This window comes from Danio rerio, chromosome 10 (assembly GCF_052040795.2).
Source record: "Danio rerio strain M-AB ecotype USA chromosome 10, GRCz13ab, whole genome shotgun sequence".
NCBI lineage: Eukaryota > Metazoa > Chordata > Actinopteri > Cypriniformes > Danionidae > Danio > Danio rerio.
The window spans coordinates 37,707,652-37,724,022 of record NC_141030.1 but is presented as its reverse complement, the minus strand read 5'-3'; the positions used below and the strand labels follow the sequence as shown (position 1 = coordinate 37,724,022).

The 16,371-nt window shown below is 33.3% G+C and overlaps 2 protein-coding genes across 19 annotated transcripts in view; one reads left to right on the top strand and one right to left on the bottom strand.

The window, feature by feature from the left end:
* LOC147842141 (uncharacterized) overlaps positions 1-16,371 on the top strand; it is a 1,078,568-nt gene that overhangs the window by 797,391 nt on the left and 264,806 nt on the right. The gene's annotated exons all lie outside the window — the stretch shown is intronic.
* fryb (furry homolog b (Drosophila)) overlaps positions 1-16,371 on the bottom strand; it is a 127,751-nt gene that overhangs the window by 58,607 nt on the left and 52,773 nt on the right. For 17 of the 18 annotated variants that reach the window (XR_015501329.1, XR_015501331.1, XR_015501330.1 and 14 more), the window contains 12 exons: positions 15,874-15,953; positions 15,591-15,671; positions 10,800-10,968; positions 10,622-10,714; positions 10,280-10,378; positions 8,170-8,271; positions 6,161-6,264; positions 5,865-5,973; positions 3,918-4,004; positions 3,508-3,679; positions 3,273-3,405; positions 2,954-3,061 (listed from right to left, as the gene is read on the bottom strand). Coding sequence is in view for 10 of the 18 variants with exons in the window: in XM_087271042.1 (XP_087127168.1) it covers positions 2,954-3,061; positions 3,273-3,405; positions 3,508-3,679; positions 3,918-4,004; positions 5,865-5,973; positions 6,161-6,264; positions 8,170-8,271; positions 10,280-10,378; positions 10,622-10,714; positions 10,800-10,968; positions 15,591-15,671; positions 15,874-15,953 (1,337 nt within the window). In the remaining 8 variants the exon portion in view is untranslated. Of the gene's footprint in view, positions 1-2,953; positions 3,062-3,272; positions 3,406-3,507; positions 3,680-3,917; positions 4,005-5,864; positions 5,974-6,160; positions 6,265-8,169; positions 8,277-10,279; positions 10,379-10,621; positions 10,715-10,799; positions 10,969-15,590; positions 15,672-15,873; positions 15,954-16,371 lie in introns of all 18 variants that reach the window. The other variant, XM_087271034.1, reaches the window with a different exon arrangement.

Below are 16,371 nucleotides of genomic sequence, written 5' to 3'. Positions count from 1 at the left end.
AATCAATGACAAAGTTTTATGCTTTTATTTCAAAGTGCAAAAGACCAATGAGCTTTAAAAACTATATATGCACAGTTGAAGACATAATTATTAGCCCTTCTGAGAAATGTTTATTCAATTTTTTAAATATTTCCTAAGTGATGTTTAACAGAGCAAGGATATTTTTTACAGTCTTTCCTATAATATGTTTTCTTTCTGGAGAAAGTCTTATTTCATTTAGTTTGGCCCCTTAAAGCAATCTTTTTTTTCGATTGGTTACATCAAAACATTGTATTCCAATGATTTGCCTAAATAACATAACTTGCCTAGTTAACCTAGTTAAGCCTTTAAATTGCATTTAAGCTGGATAAAAGTATCTTGCAGAATAAATAGTAAAATATTCTGTTCTGTCATCATGGCAAAGACAAAAAATTATTAATTAATAAAGTTATTATTAATTAGTAATTAGTTTAAAACTATTTTTCAAAATGTATTTCTTATTCATTTATATAATTTTATTTAATGTATTAACCTCTTTCTGCACATATACATATACTGTTTCTCAAAAAAATAAAAACAAGCTAAATTAATTCTGTCAGAATTTCCTCAAAATACCTCCAACTTTATTTATATTTGTAATTAGATGGCAAATAGATGAAATTATATTATGTGCATACATTTTCCACCTCACCTGATTTAATCCAATTCACCCTTTGTCAAGTTTTTAGTCGTAAATTTACGAAAAAAATTTGAAGCAATGTAGCCTTTCAGTTATCATAAATCTTTAATCAAACTCTTATCTTCATTAAAAAACACCATTTTGATTTAAGCCTTACGCAGCTAAAAAAAAATACGTCATCTTTATGCCATCATTACGTCAGGATTATTCTAATGCACAGACGCATACTCCTGTACGAAATTTAGCCATTCGTATTCCTGTAGTACGATAAGCAGTGTTATTTTTGTATGATATATTATTGCTTGGCTTTTTTGAGACATGGTGTATATATCCAGTATATATATATATATATATATATATATATATATATATATATATATATATATATATATATATATATATATATATATATGTGTTTACACAACAGTTCTGTCTGGTTATTAAATCTGATTGGCTGATAGCCATGCAATATTCTGCAATTACCAGCACTAATACCACCTCTTCACCCTTCACCCTTGTGTATTACTCCGCCCACATACAGCGACAAGCAGGGGACACTGTACAGTTTGACAAATATTGCTGCTGTCGGACAACATAATGTAATTTCGAGGCTTTTTTAGTCTTTAGTCTTCTTTAGAGTACGTAGTTGTTTAGATTGCAACTATAATGTTTATTTATAAGGATAGTGCCAATTTTAAATATTCCTAATTTCTGAGCATTGGATTCAGTGCATCGGCTGCCATCAGCCAATCTGAGCAGACCAAAAAAAGTGATGTTGACGTTCCACCACAAGATGGCGACAGAGACCGAATAAGTCCTTAGGGGAGAAAAACAGCATTTTCTCAGCGTAAGTTTCAAACTACAGCTGAACTAATCATTATAAATCTGGTAAGTGACATTCTGAGGCGAGCTCTCTTTTGTATTTTGCAGTGCTGTATTTATACCACAGAAACTGCTAGTGTTTACTTTGCTCTGGCTTTTTCGGGGTTAATTATTGTAATCTCCTGATTGCAACAGAGAAATACTGCATGGGAAATCTCTGTAGACTGAAGGCTTTTCATGCTATTCAGCCTTTTAATCTTAAAATGTCAGCAAAATCACCTGTTTTGTAATCACGTTAGACATTACGCCAGAGAATCATTCAAATACTAGCTCTAAAGTGACAACTGTTTCTGCTGTTCTGACGTAAGCTGCAGATGTGAATGAACAATGGAAGAAAGTTGTTCCTATCTGTAGTCTGTATAGACTATCTGTATTTGATTTTCTTTTTATATCGTAGCAGTGCAGTATGGCTGTATATCAGCACTGGTGAGAGACTAATGCACGCACACCTCCCACCAGTGCTGATATAGGCGAATTACAGGTTTGTAAACATTCAGGATGCACGTGCATCGAGGTTGCATAAAAAAAACGGGAGCGCTAGCATTTACAGCGAGGGAATGACATCCGATATGGTACAGAGTTTGTTGTGGATTAGAGATTATATTGATTACATATTATATATATTATTTACATAATGCTTTCAGCATATTATAACAGCTTGTCACCCAGTGATAAGCACAGTTATTCTGCAAAATTGACGTTAAAGTGAGCGGCATTCGTGTGACAGGTTCAATAGCAATAGCACCTTCCCAATGGCTATTGGATAAGATGAAATGGCCAGCCATGCAGCCCGAAACATACAACTCATTGAAACTCCAAGTGATTTTGCAAGTGAGAAGTTAAAGACCTACAAGTCTTTGTATGCCTACAATTTTGTTCTGTGTGGTCATGTTCAAAAAATAATGTTCTACGATTAACAGATTCAAAACTATGTGGTGCTAAACACCAAGGTTCTGCCTAGCCAAAGACGAAAACGAAAAAAAGCCTGGGTACTTATTAACAAGCAAAACGACTGCATTTTGACAGTGAACTACACCTGTACGGCAGTGTATGTGAACTTACATGTTTACCTTTCATTCTAACCCTTCAGTGTTTGCAGTTTAATTCACCATATTTAACTGTTTTTGCTGAAATCATTTCGATTTTGGGATCCTACTGCACATCACGACTTGTTTGCTATTGCAACCAGTCTCTTTTTGAACCCGTGTGAGTTAGTAATTCCCCTATACAGCCACATCACACTGCTACTCATGTGATCTTGCTCATGTATTACGTCAATTCTGTCTATTCTTTTCAGTTTCATCTTTTTAAATCTTCATTGTAATATTTTCTATGCTTTCTTCTGCTCTAAGATCTTATTTTACTTTTTTTCTGTTTTCTTTGAATAGTCAAAGGATTCGTGGTGAACCTCACCTGGCTAAAAGATCGATGAGCTCAATTTTGGACAGGCCGTCAGGCAGAATACGAGGAATGGCCGCAACACATGTCCGGAACAAGTCAATTTTGGGTTTTCTTTCACCCCTGACAAAAGAGAGAAGGAAAGAGTTGAGCAAAAATAAACAAAGAGAAAGGCAAAGAAACACAAGGAAACAGGAATAAAGAGAATGCCAAACTGTCTAAACAGGGTGTGTGGGCTGAACTTGACTCATAAAAAGTTGTCTGGCTCTGAGCGTTCTCTTCACACGCTCATGTTACACTAAAATAATAGGTGAAAAAATGAAAAGCTGTTTACGTGATCATGTCCTCAGGTTCCTTGTTGAGCATCTGGGCATTTGTGAGCATCATACAGCGGCCGACTTCCTTATCCAGATGCCTCAGGATGTTATCCATGGCTTTCCTGACTTGCGAGTAATACAGTGCCATACCTGAAGCATACACAATCCATACTGTAAGCGACTGTAAAATTGTACAACAATGTCAAACTCTAATACACAGCCAGGTGTCGGAAATAGCAAAGCAAATCTGACCTATAAGTTTTGCTTCCTCCTCGGTTAGAGTTTTGCTGAGGTAAGTTTTTTTCTTCTTTAGTGTGTTCCCAGAAGGCAAAGTGGCCCCTGTGTTTGGCATGGGTGGTTCTCCGTCTTTCTGCTGCAGGTTATCGGCTATGACAAGGAAGGCTCTTAGAGCGATGTTCATCCTCTGGATATACACCACACAAATACATCAAATATTCAGTCATTACAAGATCAGATGGAACATTGAGATGTGTTTAAATGAATGTACAGTTTTTTTGCAACACAATTCAGTAATTATATTTCTATTTTTATATAATGTTGAACACATTTTATATCATACTCTTAAACTAGCTTTAAATAAAAACAGAACATTTGAACTAAGCATACTGGTGTGTGTTTGTGTGTGTGAGTATAAACATTACCTCTGGGTTTAAACTGAATGCTTTGGCTGATTTTCCAACACTCAGAAGATCACATATTATTTCTTTCATGGCAAAATCCAGTCTTTCCTGTAGCCAGCAGAGAAATATGGTTATATTATGCTGATTTAAATCATATTTAATTTCCATTACTGTACATAAAAGTTATTTCTTCTGTGACAAGCTTAAGGGCCTGTTCACACAGAATGATTTTCAATTCCACTGTGCTACATTCCCATGGCTTTTCTATGTCATTAGATGCAAGGCAACTGCGTTTAACTGTTACAATCTTCTGCAACATTTTGTGCATAACGAACGAAAAATTCAGTATCCAAATCTAGAGAACACTGTAAACTCGGGGTCTCAAACTTAAATTGCCAGGGGACCATATCAGTGACTGACAATTCATTGTTTTAACGTTCAAGCACAAAAGAAAAATGGAAACCGGATGTAATTGATCCACTTATAGATTCTTCCCCAGAGTATATGCAGTCCCAGCTCCTTCTTTTTGTTTCTTGTTGTACATTTTAAAAGGGGTAGTTTAAAATGCTATGAAAACACTTTAATATAATAATAGACATAATAATAATAATAATTATTATTATGTACCAATCATTTGTTGCTTAACCAAATGTTTAACAGATACCATAAGACAGCAGAAAGAAGTTTGGGTAACTTATAATAACACTAATCAATTATAATAATACTACTAATAATCAAATGACCCTTAATTATTTATAAAAATAGAGTTTTAATAAAAAATAGAGCACTTATAGACATCTATTTCAATGTTTAATTCAGCCCCAGAAACAATCTGCATGTGCAGTGTTACTCTTGAACGCACACTGAGAGAAACCAAAGGTAGCCCGAATATACAGTACAGTACAGTACTTAAATGTCTGATTGAGACCCCTGCTGTAAACTATTCTTGTAAAATTTACAGCACAATTGTAATTGTTAATTTACAGTGCACTTGTATATTTTACAGCAGGGCTCAAAATTGCAAACATTTTGGTTGCATATGCGCCCAAACTTTTATCTATGCAACCTCAAAATATTTTTGGGAGCATTTGTGCGAGTGCATAAAATTGTTGCCGTCCGACCAGTTTTTACTGCAAAATGTTCACCGCATGCGCATATTTAGGAGAAATTCATGCAGAATACATCTTTGCACCAAAAAAGCCAAACGTATGCAGGTAATAAGTGAAGACCGAGGGGGTCTGGGGCTGGTGGGTGCGCCGTTGCAAACTGCCTTAATTTTCACAATCATTTTTTACCCGCACAATAAAATTCAAAACCGCCCAATCTGGCAACACTGAATGCTTGCCCCGCCTTCAAACTCTTCTGATTGGCCCACTTCTCTAGAACAGAACACGAATTGATTGGTTTATATCAGCTGTGAATCACTCAGTTCAGATCACAGAGAGTCTGGATTCGATAGAATTAAAATAACACTGACAGATTTTGTTTTAGAATCCACCTAATGTTACAAATAATGGCACATCTTATTAGTTTTCTTGTGGTGAATCCACCATTTACACTATTCGAAGAGTGGATAAAAGACTTCCAGTGGGTTAAAGCTATAAAAATAACTAAAGCCATTAATATGCTAAGCCAAGCACATAATTGGTGTGTGCGACTAAATTTTGGTTTAGTGTGCCTGAATTTTTAAAATTAGGAGCACTGGTGCTACCAAGAAAAAAGGTTATTGTCAAGCCCTGTATAGTTTTACTAGCGACCAAAATTGCCAGTAATACTGTCAATATTACAGCAATTTTTTGAGTGAAATAAATTATTTTAAAAACACATTTCAAGGCCTATTGAAAAAACATGTTCTGTGTGAACGGCTACTTAAAATGTAAGGCTTTCAAAAGGGCACAAGAAAACATAAGATGTGGAATGTTGTCTTAAGTGTGTATCAGACATCTATGGGTGTGAGTTCTGTCAAACCTGGGCAATGAATTGAATGATCTTGACAAAGATGTTAAGTGGCATGTCTCTAGGAACAACGCTTCGTGAACCCTTGGGAAACAGTGTTGATATGATTGAGGTGAGTCGGCTGGAACAGATAAAAAGAAAGTACTTTTAGCGGATGTCAATCATCATCACAATCAACATGATCATTTCTTTGACAGTACTGTCTACGCATTTGAAATGCATTTGTTACATAAAACCTATGACGTTTCTTTAATTCTAAATATATTTCCTAAAACGGGTTTGTATGTTTGAATATTTTAGTACACTACCTTTGTGTTGCAGTGTTGCTTTCACATTTGATTCGGATCATGTAGACCCACAGCAGCCGATAGAGGGATTCAAGTGCCACTCGGGCCATTTTGTGGTCTTTGTTCTGCAAGAAAATTTCTTATTAAAATTATGGTTACATTTGCATATTTCTGTTTATTTTCAGATAATTCCAGTTTGCCAAAAAAATAAAAAATAAAAAAATTATATATATATATATATATATATATATATATATATATATAATTCTGGTTTAAAAATCTAACAAAATTTATTTGAGAATAATACCATCCTAGAACATATCTTGAATAATGCAATACACATACCAATCAAGACAACATTAATAATAATAATAATAATAATAATAATAATAATAATAATAATAATAATAATAGTTACTATCATTTCAGCTGTTCATCATCAATTTTAATTTGTTCTTGCTTTGTGCTTCTCTGCTTTAATGATGATGATAATAATAATAATAATAATAATAATAATAATTACAATAGTTATTATTATTATTACTATAACAACAACAACAAAACAACAACAATAATAATAATAATAATAATAACTATTATTATTATTATTATTATTATCATTAAAAGGTAATATTTTTATTATTTCCGCTGTGTTTATCACTTATTTTTTGTAAGACCTAATCTATTCTTCTTTGTTTGGTGTTTCTCTGCTTTAATGTTCTGACACATACCAATTCAGATTATATTATAGTAATAATGATGATAATAATAATAGCAATCAAGATTATAATAATAGCTAGAGTAAATAAGTAAATATTAATATAACTATAATCATACAAATTATTATTATTATTAATTCAGCTGTGTTTATCATTTATTTTACTTTAAAACTTAATCTATTCTTTTTTGTTTGTTGTTTCTCTGATTTAATATTCTAACACATACAAATTCAGATTATAAAATAATAACAATAATAATAATAATAATAATAATAATAATAATAATAATAATAATAATAATTATAATAATAATGATGACAATAATAATAGTAATAATAATAATAAGTGTAATTTTATTATTATTATTATTATTTTATTATTATCATTCATTCATTCATTCATTCATTCATTTTCTTTACGGCTTGGTCCCTTTATTAATCTGAAGTCGCCACAGCGGAATGAACCGCCTAATATTATTATAAATATAATAATAATAATAATAATAATAATAATTGTTGCTATTATTATTATTTCAGCTGTTAATCATCTATTTATTTTTAAGACTTCATTGTATTATGTCATCTATTTTGATTGTAAGATCTTTCTAGTTTGATGTTTCTCTGCTTTAATGTTCTGTCTCTTTTGACTCCTGACTAAACGTTGGCACTGAAGCGAACAGGATGTTTTCCCTACAGGTCGAACCTTCGTTACATAACAAGTCAGCAGCTTTCAGACTAACTGCAGCAGAGCGCTGAAAGTACAGCATGTCGAATGTCCGAGAGACACTGAGAGACGGCAGAAATCAGATAGGAGCTGAAAGCTTAACAGAGAGATCTAGTATCCTGTTTAAAGCATCGTCATTTCCAAAGTCTCTCAGTCCTGCACATGACAGTTTTTATCTTCTTTTTGCTTCATTTCATTCATTCTACGTTTCACAGGTGCAGAGGCTGAGTACAGAATGTACACAAAGACATTAACGCTAATGATAAAGGATTCTCCTGTCCTACCAGCCTCCCTTTTAAAGCAAACAAAACATTCCTGCGATTACAGCCTCCCTCCCTCTGCATTTCACACATTTTTAACAACTATTTGCATGTAACTGCTGCCACTCTAAATATCTGTGCACTTGACTAATGTGAATCAGTGGTTCAAAGAACTTGCGATCACATGATGCTTACACAACTGCCTTGCACAACAAAACTTCGTTCATTTTTTGCATATGATCTGATGTTATATTCTCATCCACAGCGTGATGTCTTGACAGGTACAGTATGTTGTATCTTACACGCTGTGTGGATCTCTAACACTTACTTTCAGGTTGGACAAGCAGTTGTTGAGGAAGACGTGCCATCTGTTTAGAAAGATTTGCTTCTGGCTCACGCATAACAGACATGTTACCAACGGATACAGAGCCTGAGGTAGAAAAACATAAGGTCAATGGTTATATTACATAGTGACAAACAAGACATTGAATTCAATGACTGAAAAGTGTCACAGTGCATCATTTTGTGTTTAAACATTTTGAGTCCTACTTCATCTGCTGTACATTTGATTTATTAAACAGGCATTTATATCTAACACAATTAAATTTTGCAAATACTGCTTCAATAATCACAATTACTGATATTTCAGAGACTTTAAAATACATTTAAACTACAATACACTGTAACACGCTCACAAGTACATTTGAAATGTAAAACTTATTAAATACATTTAAGTTTGAACTGGCATCTAGCAGGTATACAGTATACTGATATGTAAATTATTAAAATGTTGTAAATATATATATATATATATATATATATATATATATATATATATATATAATAGATTTTATTTGATTATTATAATTATGTGATTAATTGAATTCGCATCGAAATCGTACTTTGGACATGTGCGATTTTTCAATCGCTTTACAGCTCGGTTTTCCTGCTGTGTGCTATTTGAACCAATCACAACACAGCGCACCTAAACAGGGCGATAACAGGACACTGAATAGCCTACAAAAACAGGGTTAGAGTTCAGCACAGGAGGACTTGCCTTAGTGCTTTCAGTGGAATTGAAAAGTCAACATCTATGATGTGGGATTATTTTGGAAACAGGAAAGCTGATGTTTCGCAGAAGCTGGTAATTTGTAAGTCAGTCATACATTGCGTCTAAAAGCGTATGGAAAGCGCGAGGTGCGTCACTTCCTTCAGCACTTTCATTGCAACTTGTGCTTGCGCTCCTTTGTTGTTGCTAGGCAACCGTTTGCAACCATTAAACGTTTTCTGAGAGGATGACAAACTAACAAAACATTGCTGTAGCTCTGATACGAATTTTATTTGTGAAGAAAAATAAAGAGTACAGGGCGTTTGGGTATCCTGTGTTTGTCTGAGGTAATTAATCTACGAATGTGTGTATTCCACAAAAAGTACAAAGGTGATTGGTCAGTTCTGCTATGTGACTCTCGGTGCAGCATTCTAAAAAAATTATCTAAAAATAAATATGAATAAATATATAAATATTTATTTTTATAATATAAATATTTATCTGAAAAGAGATTTTTTCAACAGGGTACACCTGGATTAAGCGGGCACGTCGCTCTCAATATGGAAATAATTAAGAGATATTGGAAATAACGAATGACTTGTTTGTCAAAACATCTGTGGACAGGAAGAAAAGTACACACGACTACTTCGCAATATTGTTCAAAACAATCGTGCTAGGTTTCTTTTGTTCATATTGCACAGCCCTAATAAATACACACACACACACACACACATATATATTTATATAAATATATATATATTTTTATATTACATATATATATATATATATATATATATATATATATATATATATATATATATATATATATATATACATACACATATATATATATATATATATATATATATATATATATATATATATATATATATATATATATTTATATGTGCGTAACTAGAAACTATGTTTAATATTAAAAAATTTGCTACAGTATGCAAATGTCGGCAAATTTAATCTAAGCAATTATATTTAATGCAATTAAGGAACTGCATATTCTACAGTATATTTAGAGGCATTTTTGAATTGACACTCACACATTATGAAAGAGAAAAAATATTGTCCTGTCACTATAATTTTCAGCTTGAGCTGTTCTCTTTAAGCTGGATTGTAAAATATTTGATGTCGATCTGTGAAAAAACAAATCAACCGAATGTGTTCTCTTGGAGAAGGACATCAATGTGCACAAATAACACAGACACAAGACAAATGCCGTTGGTTCAGAATGTGTAAAATCTGCTTCAGTCATTTCATAGAGTCTAGAAAACCTTTTAAAGATGGAGCATTTGAAACATCACAGACAGCAAAAGCATTCCAGCTATGAGCCAATTAGATGCATCACTTTAGTGTGGGAAAGGACAGCGAGACTTGCCAGAGAGTGCTTCTTCCTGGACGACAGGTCTAAAGTTGTGTCGTAGAGGGTTTCCACAAAATTCCTCAAACAGGGCACATTCACTTCATTCTTCACCGTCTAAAAAAACATCACAAGTGTGAATTACAGTTTGTACATGACATGTACGGTTGAAGTCAGAATTATTAGCCCTCCTGTTTATTTTTCCCCCTATTTCTGTTAGGTGACATGTAATTGCAAAAGTACTTATTGGTCAACATAATATTTAAAAGGGGCTATCATAAAAATGTATCCCTCCTTTTGTAATGAATCTAATTAAATTATTGAGAAAAAAACAAATAAATCAGACATGGCTATACTTACTGCGGCTACAGGGACGAGTATCTCTACAAAGAGTCCAGCAAGAGAATGTTTAATGTCCTTATCTTTCACCTCCAAGAAATACTGAGCACACTCCTATAAACACATAACAGTAGAAGTGTTTTTGAAAATAAAGAAAAGAGATTCAAATGACAAACTTAGTAGTTGCAGCACTGTGTACCTGCATAAACTGGAAAGAGGCTTCAAAATCTTCCACCGGGTACATCTTGATGCGAAAAAACTTGACCCCCATAATGAGGCTGATGGTGCTTTGGACCACATATGGGCTTTGCTCTTTTTGCCTGAGCTCCTTTAACTCGGAGATGAACTTCTTCCTCACTGCAGGAAACCTGGGAAGATTAGAGAGGGATTAATGTTTATTTAAAAAAAAAAATATTTTTTAAATATATTAAATTACATTAAATAAAAAAATAATAATAAAAATAATTTAATAATAATATTTAGATATATTTAAAACTTTGAATGAATAAAAAGCTTTGGGTTGATTCCCATCATTCTGCAATGGCTTACAAGATACTGTAAACTGGTGCTTATTTATTCATACTTGTGTAATACTGTATATCTTATGGAAAATACAAAGTTCCAATCTATAAAAGCAAAATAAAGAGTTTGAGCTTGATAGATCTCAGGAACTCCCCTGCTGTTTGAAGCTAGTGAGCATTTAGGGATTGTTATGAAGAGATAACTACTTCTATGTCTATAGTGCCGATTTGGATTAGTCAGTTAACTTAAGTTGCATGTTTTTGGATGGTGGGAGGAAACTCCACACAGAACCACCGGCTGGCTCGGTAAGGACTAGAACCAGTGACGTTCTTGCTGTGAGGCAATAGTGCTAACCACTGGGCCACCGTGCCACCCATCTAGGAAAGGAGAAGTAAGGGTGGAAGAGGGGATTATTCAAAACAAAGATGGCTGTTATTTAAAGATGGCTGGGTATTTATAGGGGCTTAAGAATCGTCTGATTGGTGAATCATAAATTGAAAAATGCAGGACCAGCTGTGATCAATCATAAGCATGTGATCCTCTCCGAATTAGTTTCTAAATAAACTTCACGAAAATGTGTGTCAACCTGGAAAACAGTGAAACGTCAATTATAACAGACTATATACAAATATATGTTCTGACTGAAAGTATTAAATGTATCCCACCAAAAAAAATTTTTTAAACAAAACAATACATTGACTTTTAAAGTCAAATGTTGCCTATTCAATGTTTTAAAGGGGACATATTATTAAAAAAAAAATTTAATAAGGGGCTTTAAGACAGTTGTATGGGAAAGTCTGTGAATATAGCCAGCTTCTAATGGTAAAAATGTTTTCACTTTATTTTTTATAATCAAATTTACTAATAAAAAAACACTCAAAAAATTGATTGACATTCTTCCTTTGTAATCAGAGGGGGAAAGCCCCACCCATTAGTTGCTAGACGTATGTAAATAAAAACAATGGTTCAACGAATTTCCTGTTTTACATTTTTAATTTCTATAGCTTCCAAGAATCCAAAATAAGCCACATATTGATAAATAAAGTCATGATATCTGTATTAACATTACATTATGGTTGAATTGCCTCTTGTTACAGTTATGAAATTGTTTGATAACAAGCAGGACATGTTCATGGGCCAATGACATGAACACATTGAAAATGCCAACATGATGTTTGTCTTGTTTTTAATCTGCCACTATGCTGACACATAGGTATTTATAGCTCCACCCATTTTTGAAAAGAGCACAATCTCATTTGAATTGAAATAAACAGTCACCAAAATGGCACAATTAGGATCATAGCCTAAAGGGGCATTATCAAAGAGGTATAGAACATTATTTATAGTGTATTTTTAGCTGAAACTTCACATGCACACTAAAGACATCAGACATTTATTTTACATCAGAGATGCCTAAAATCAGCAAACAATGTAAATGAAATATGATAGCAAGTTGCTGCGGTGCCAGAAACTTGTATTATTGTCGAGTAATGCCGAGTTCAGACTACATGATTTTTGCCCTGATTTTGACTGGCCGACAAGTTTTGAGAAATCGCTGATGAGTCGTCGACACCCGTCAAATATTTGGCATGCTTAATATCTGGAGCTGTCTGCGATTCAAATCATGCCGTGTGAAATATGTCCTGATTGAAAATAAAAAGAAAAAGTGATTGCACGTAATTATGCATAATTAACAGTTATTACTACAGCAAGTACCTACAAAGAGTAACAAAGACTGTAAAATAAGGTCAATTATTTTAATTCAAAAGCAATGAGCTACCCACATTAAATCCATTCCACCAAAGTCAGCAGATTCGGTTTGGGTAGGACGTGGATGCTTCTTGTACACATGTGTATTAGGGAGTGTTTGTGTGTTTCTGAGTTTGCTATATTTAGAAAGGCATCTGGAGGGGGAATAGGGAGGCATCTCTCGCTGTCTCTCTTCCTAAGAGTTTATGTTTGTTTAAGATGAAATACACACTGGCTACATTCCCACTCAGAAAAATAAATAATATTTGTGTATTTGCACTGTACACAACGTTCGACTGAGTTATGCTATTTATCTTGTACAGTACTAGAATGAAGAAGCACAGATCCAAGCATACCTAACATTTCATCGGACACGTGTTGACATCAGAATTTTAGGACTTCCTTATTATAAGTGCAGCCACAACGCCATTTTTCATGCTGCTATTAAATATGGAAAGAGGCCATTACTGTCAGGACTGGCGTTCTCGCACGGATAGGGAGAAACTCCATCTTTGTGCGACACCGATGGAGCTCTCTGTGAACATGATGAGACGTCTCTTCTATCAGGGTAATGGCCTCCCATTAGTGTTTCATCTCACACTAGACACTGTGTCACAGGAAGAAGGATGCCGCCATCATTTTGAGCTTGAAACCAGGTCGCAGGCTTCAACAGGAATCATGGAGCCATCCATTTAGTGTCTATCTAGATTTTACACTGGACTTCAAGTGTTGACCCAACAGACTGCCAAATGAAAATGTCCTTAAAGAGATCGTTTACCCTGAAATTTAAATGCTGCCATCATTTACTAAAAATTTCCCTGATAAAAACCTATTTGATGCAAATGAAGGTAATTTGAAAAATGTTGTAAACCTGTATTGAATTCCATTGTATTTGTTTTTCCTTCTATTGAAGCCAGTGGTTACAGGTGTTCAGCTTTCTTCAAAGTATCTTCTTTTGTATTCAACAGAAAAAAGAAACTTAAACAAATAATAGTGAGTCCATTTTAGGGTTGCACAATATGTTGTTTCAGCTCATTTATCCCACTGTAGGACTTTCCAGTATGTGTCACTATTGTTTGCATATGTATATTAATAAAAATAGATGTTATTATGCTTCAGAGTATTTGAAGAACAATTATAAGTATGTATGTTTGCCATGTAAGTTTAAATGCAAGCACATTTATGATGTATTTTCATATATGTCATAATTTTGATAGATTATGGATATGTGTATTACCGTTTCTAGCCGATAGGTTGTGTCTGTGTATAAATTAAGACGCAAGTTTAATTTTTCTTTGCTCTGTTAGTTATTGTTTCAGGCCGATATGCTTGCCGGTTTATAACCTAGCTACTAGCAACTGCTAATTAAACGAGGATGGACGTCGAAGTTTGACAGACTAGTGTAACATTAGTACTCAGGCTGTCTAGTTTGTGGACGAACTTTGTGTATGTGTACACAATAAAAGCTCAACAGTGGCTCGAGTTGTATTCATCGTACTTGCCCTAAAACCCTTCCAGTGGGGAGTACATTGAGGTACAGTGAGTAACTTGCTAAAAAACTGGACAGCCACTACTAGTTATAATTTATCAAATGCATGTGTTTTGAGGCCTGTGGTTGTATGAAGCTTTTAAAAGCAATGGGGCATTTGATTATCCTTTGATTAATTACCATATACCTTAATCATTTTAGACTTCTCCGAAAAAAAAACTATGTTTATTTCATTTGCAACTTTTTCTTTATTGCAATTTATCTATGCTTGTAGATTGTTTATTATATTTTATGCAGATGCACCTACAGAATCTTAACAATTAATCAAAAGTTCTTCCCAAATCCATATGTTAAAGTAATCTGTTGAAATTATATTCATATCACAATATCTTTCACACAATAACAAAATATAGCGATGTTAGTTTCTTCCAATATCGTGCAGCCCTAGCACGTTTTATTTTTTGGGTGAACTATCCCTTTAATATCACAGGGTTTTACAAAAGCACTTATAATAGTATTTGTATATGAAATATTAAGAATTAGATTTACCAAACATGGCAAAGCAATGTGAGACCACCAACCCAAAAAAAGTTCTTAGAGTGAAAATTATTGTGGGTGATTGTACTGAAGATGCAACAGTCCACTTCCATAATGATCAACATAATCTACAAAAAAGTGGCACAAATTAAAAATGTAAACACTTTGTCTGGATAATAACTGACGGGGACACTATACTGTAAGTAAGCACCATCTATCGAATGAGACGCACCCTAATGATTGTGAAGGGCTTTGGGGATATGGCCATACACAATAAATGCGCTATATAAATACACATTACTTACTTACTATAGCCATTGTATCATTATTATATAGGACAATAATTATTATAAAACGAAATACTATAAATATATATTAATAGTATATATATATTAATAGTATATATATATATATATATATATATATATATATATATATATATATATATATATATATATATATATATATATATATAGTATTTTGTTTTATAATAATTATTGTTTTATTGATAAAACAATTAATTATTTATTAATTATTATTATTTTTTTTTTAAATAATAGGACATGCCAGTAAATTTCTCGTCACTAAATATCTTGTCTCTGATCCACAAGTTCTTTTTCTTCTATATATTTTGCTATTAAATTTGGTGCTAAATATGTTCAGCGTGGCTGATTTTGTTGCTTCATGATTTACCTGGACTGAGCAACGACACCGACAACCTCTGCATACAGATCGGCCACTATGTGCATGTTGGTCGTGTTGGGTCCAAGGTACCTGCGTGACATAACATCATTGTGAGAAATAACATCATTCGCTCCCCTTTAAAATCCAACCACATTTTTACAGTTTACAGTGAGTACATTTGACTAAGTGGAGATTTAAATGGTGGAACATGCTTATTTTGCAAATTAACTCAAGCAAATACATGCAGGACAATAAATGACTTATGGCGGAAATAACTTAAATGGATCGTTACCCCTCTTTGTACTTGAAGTGTTTGAAGGCCAGGTTAATGACTTCCTGAATGAGGCCATCCAGGAGAGGATGGAGAGGGATCTGCAAAGAGAGATATATGATGAGTAAACAGAAAGAAATGACATAATACAAAAAATTTAGTACATTTTAGTAACATACAGTTGAAGTCAGAATTATTACCCCCCCCCTGTTTTTCCCTCCATTTCTATTTAACAGAGAGCAATTTTTTTTCAACACATTTTTACACATAATAGTTTTATTAACTCATTTCTAATAACTGATTTATCTTATCTTTGCCATGATGACAGTACATAATATTTACAAATTATTTTTCAGGACACTTCTATACAGCTTAAAGTGACATTTAAAGGCTTAACTAGGTTAATTAGGTTAACTAGGCAGGTTAGGGTAATTAGGCAAGTTATTGTATAACGATGGTTTGATTTGTAGAATAATTATGATCTTAAATGTTTAAAAAAAAATTAAAATAAAGCAAATA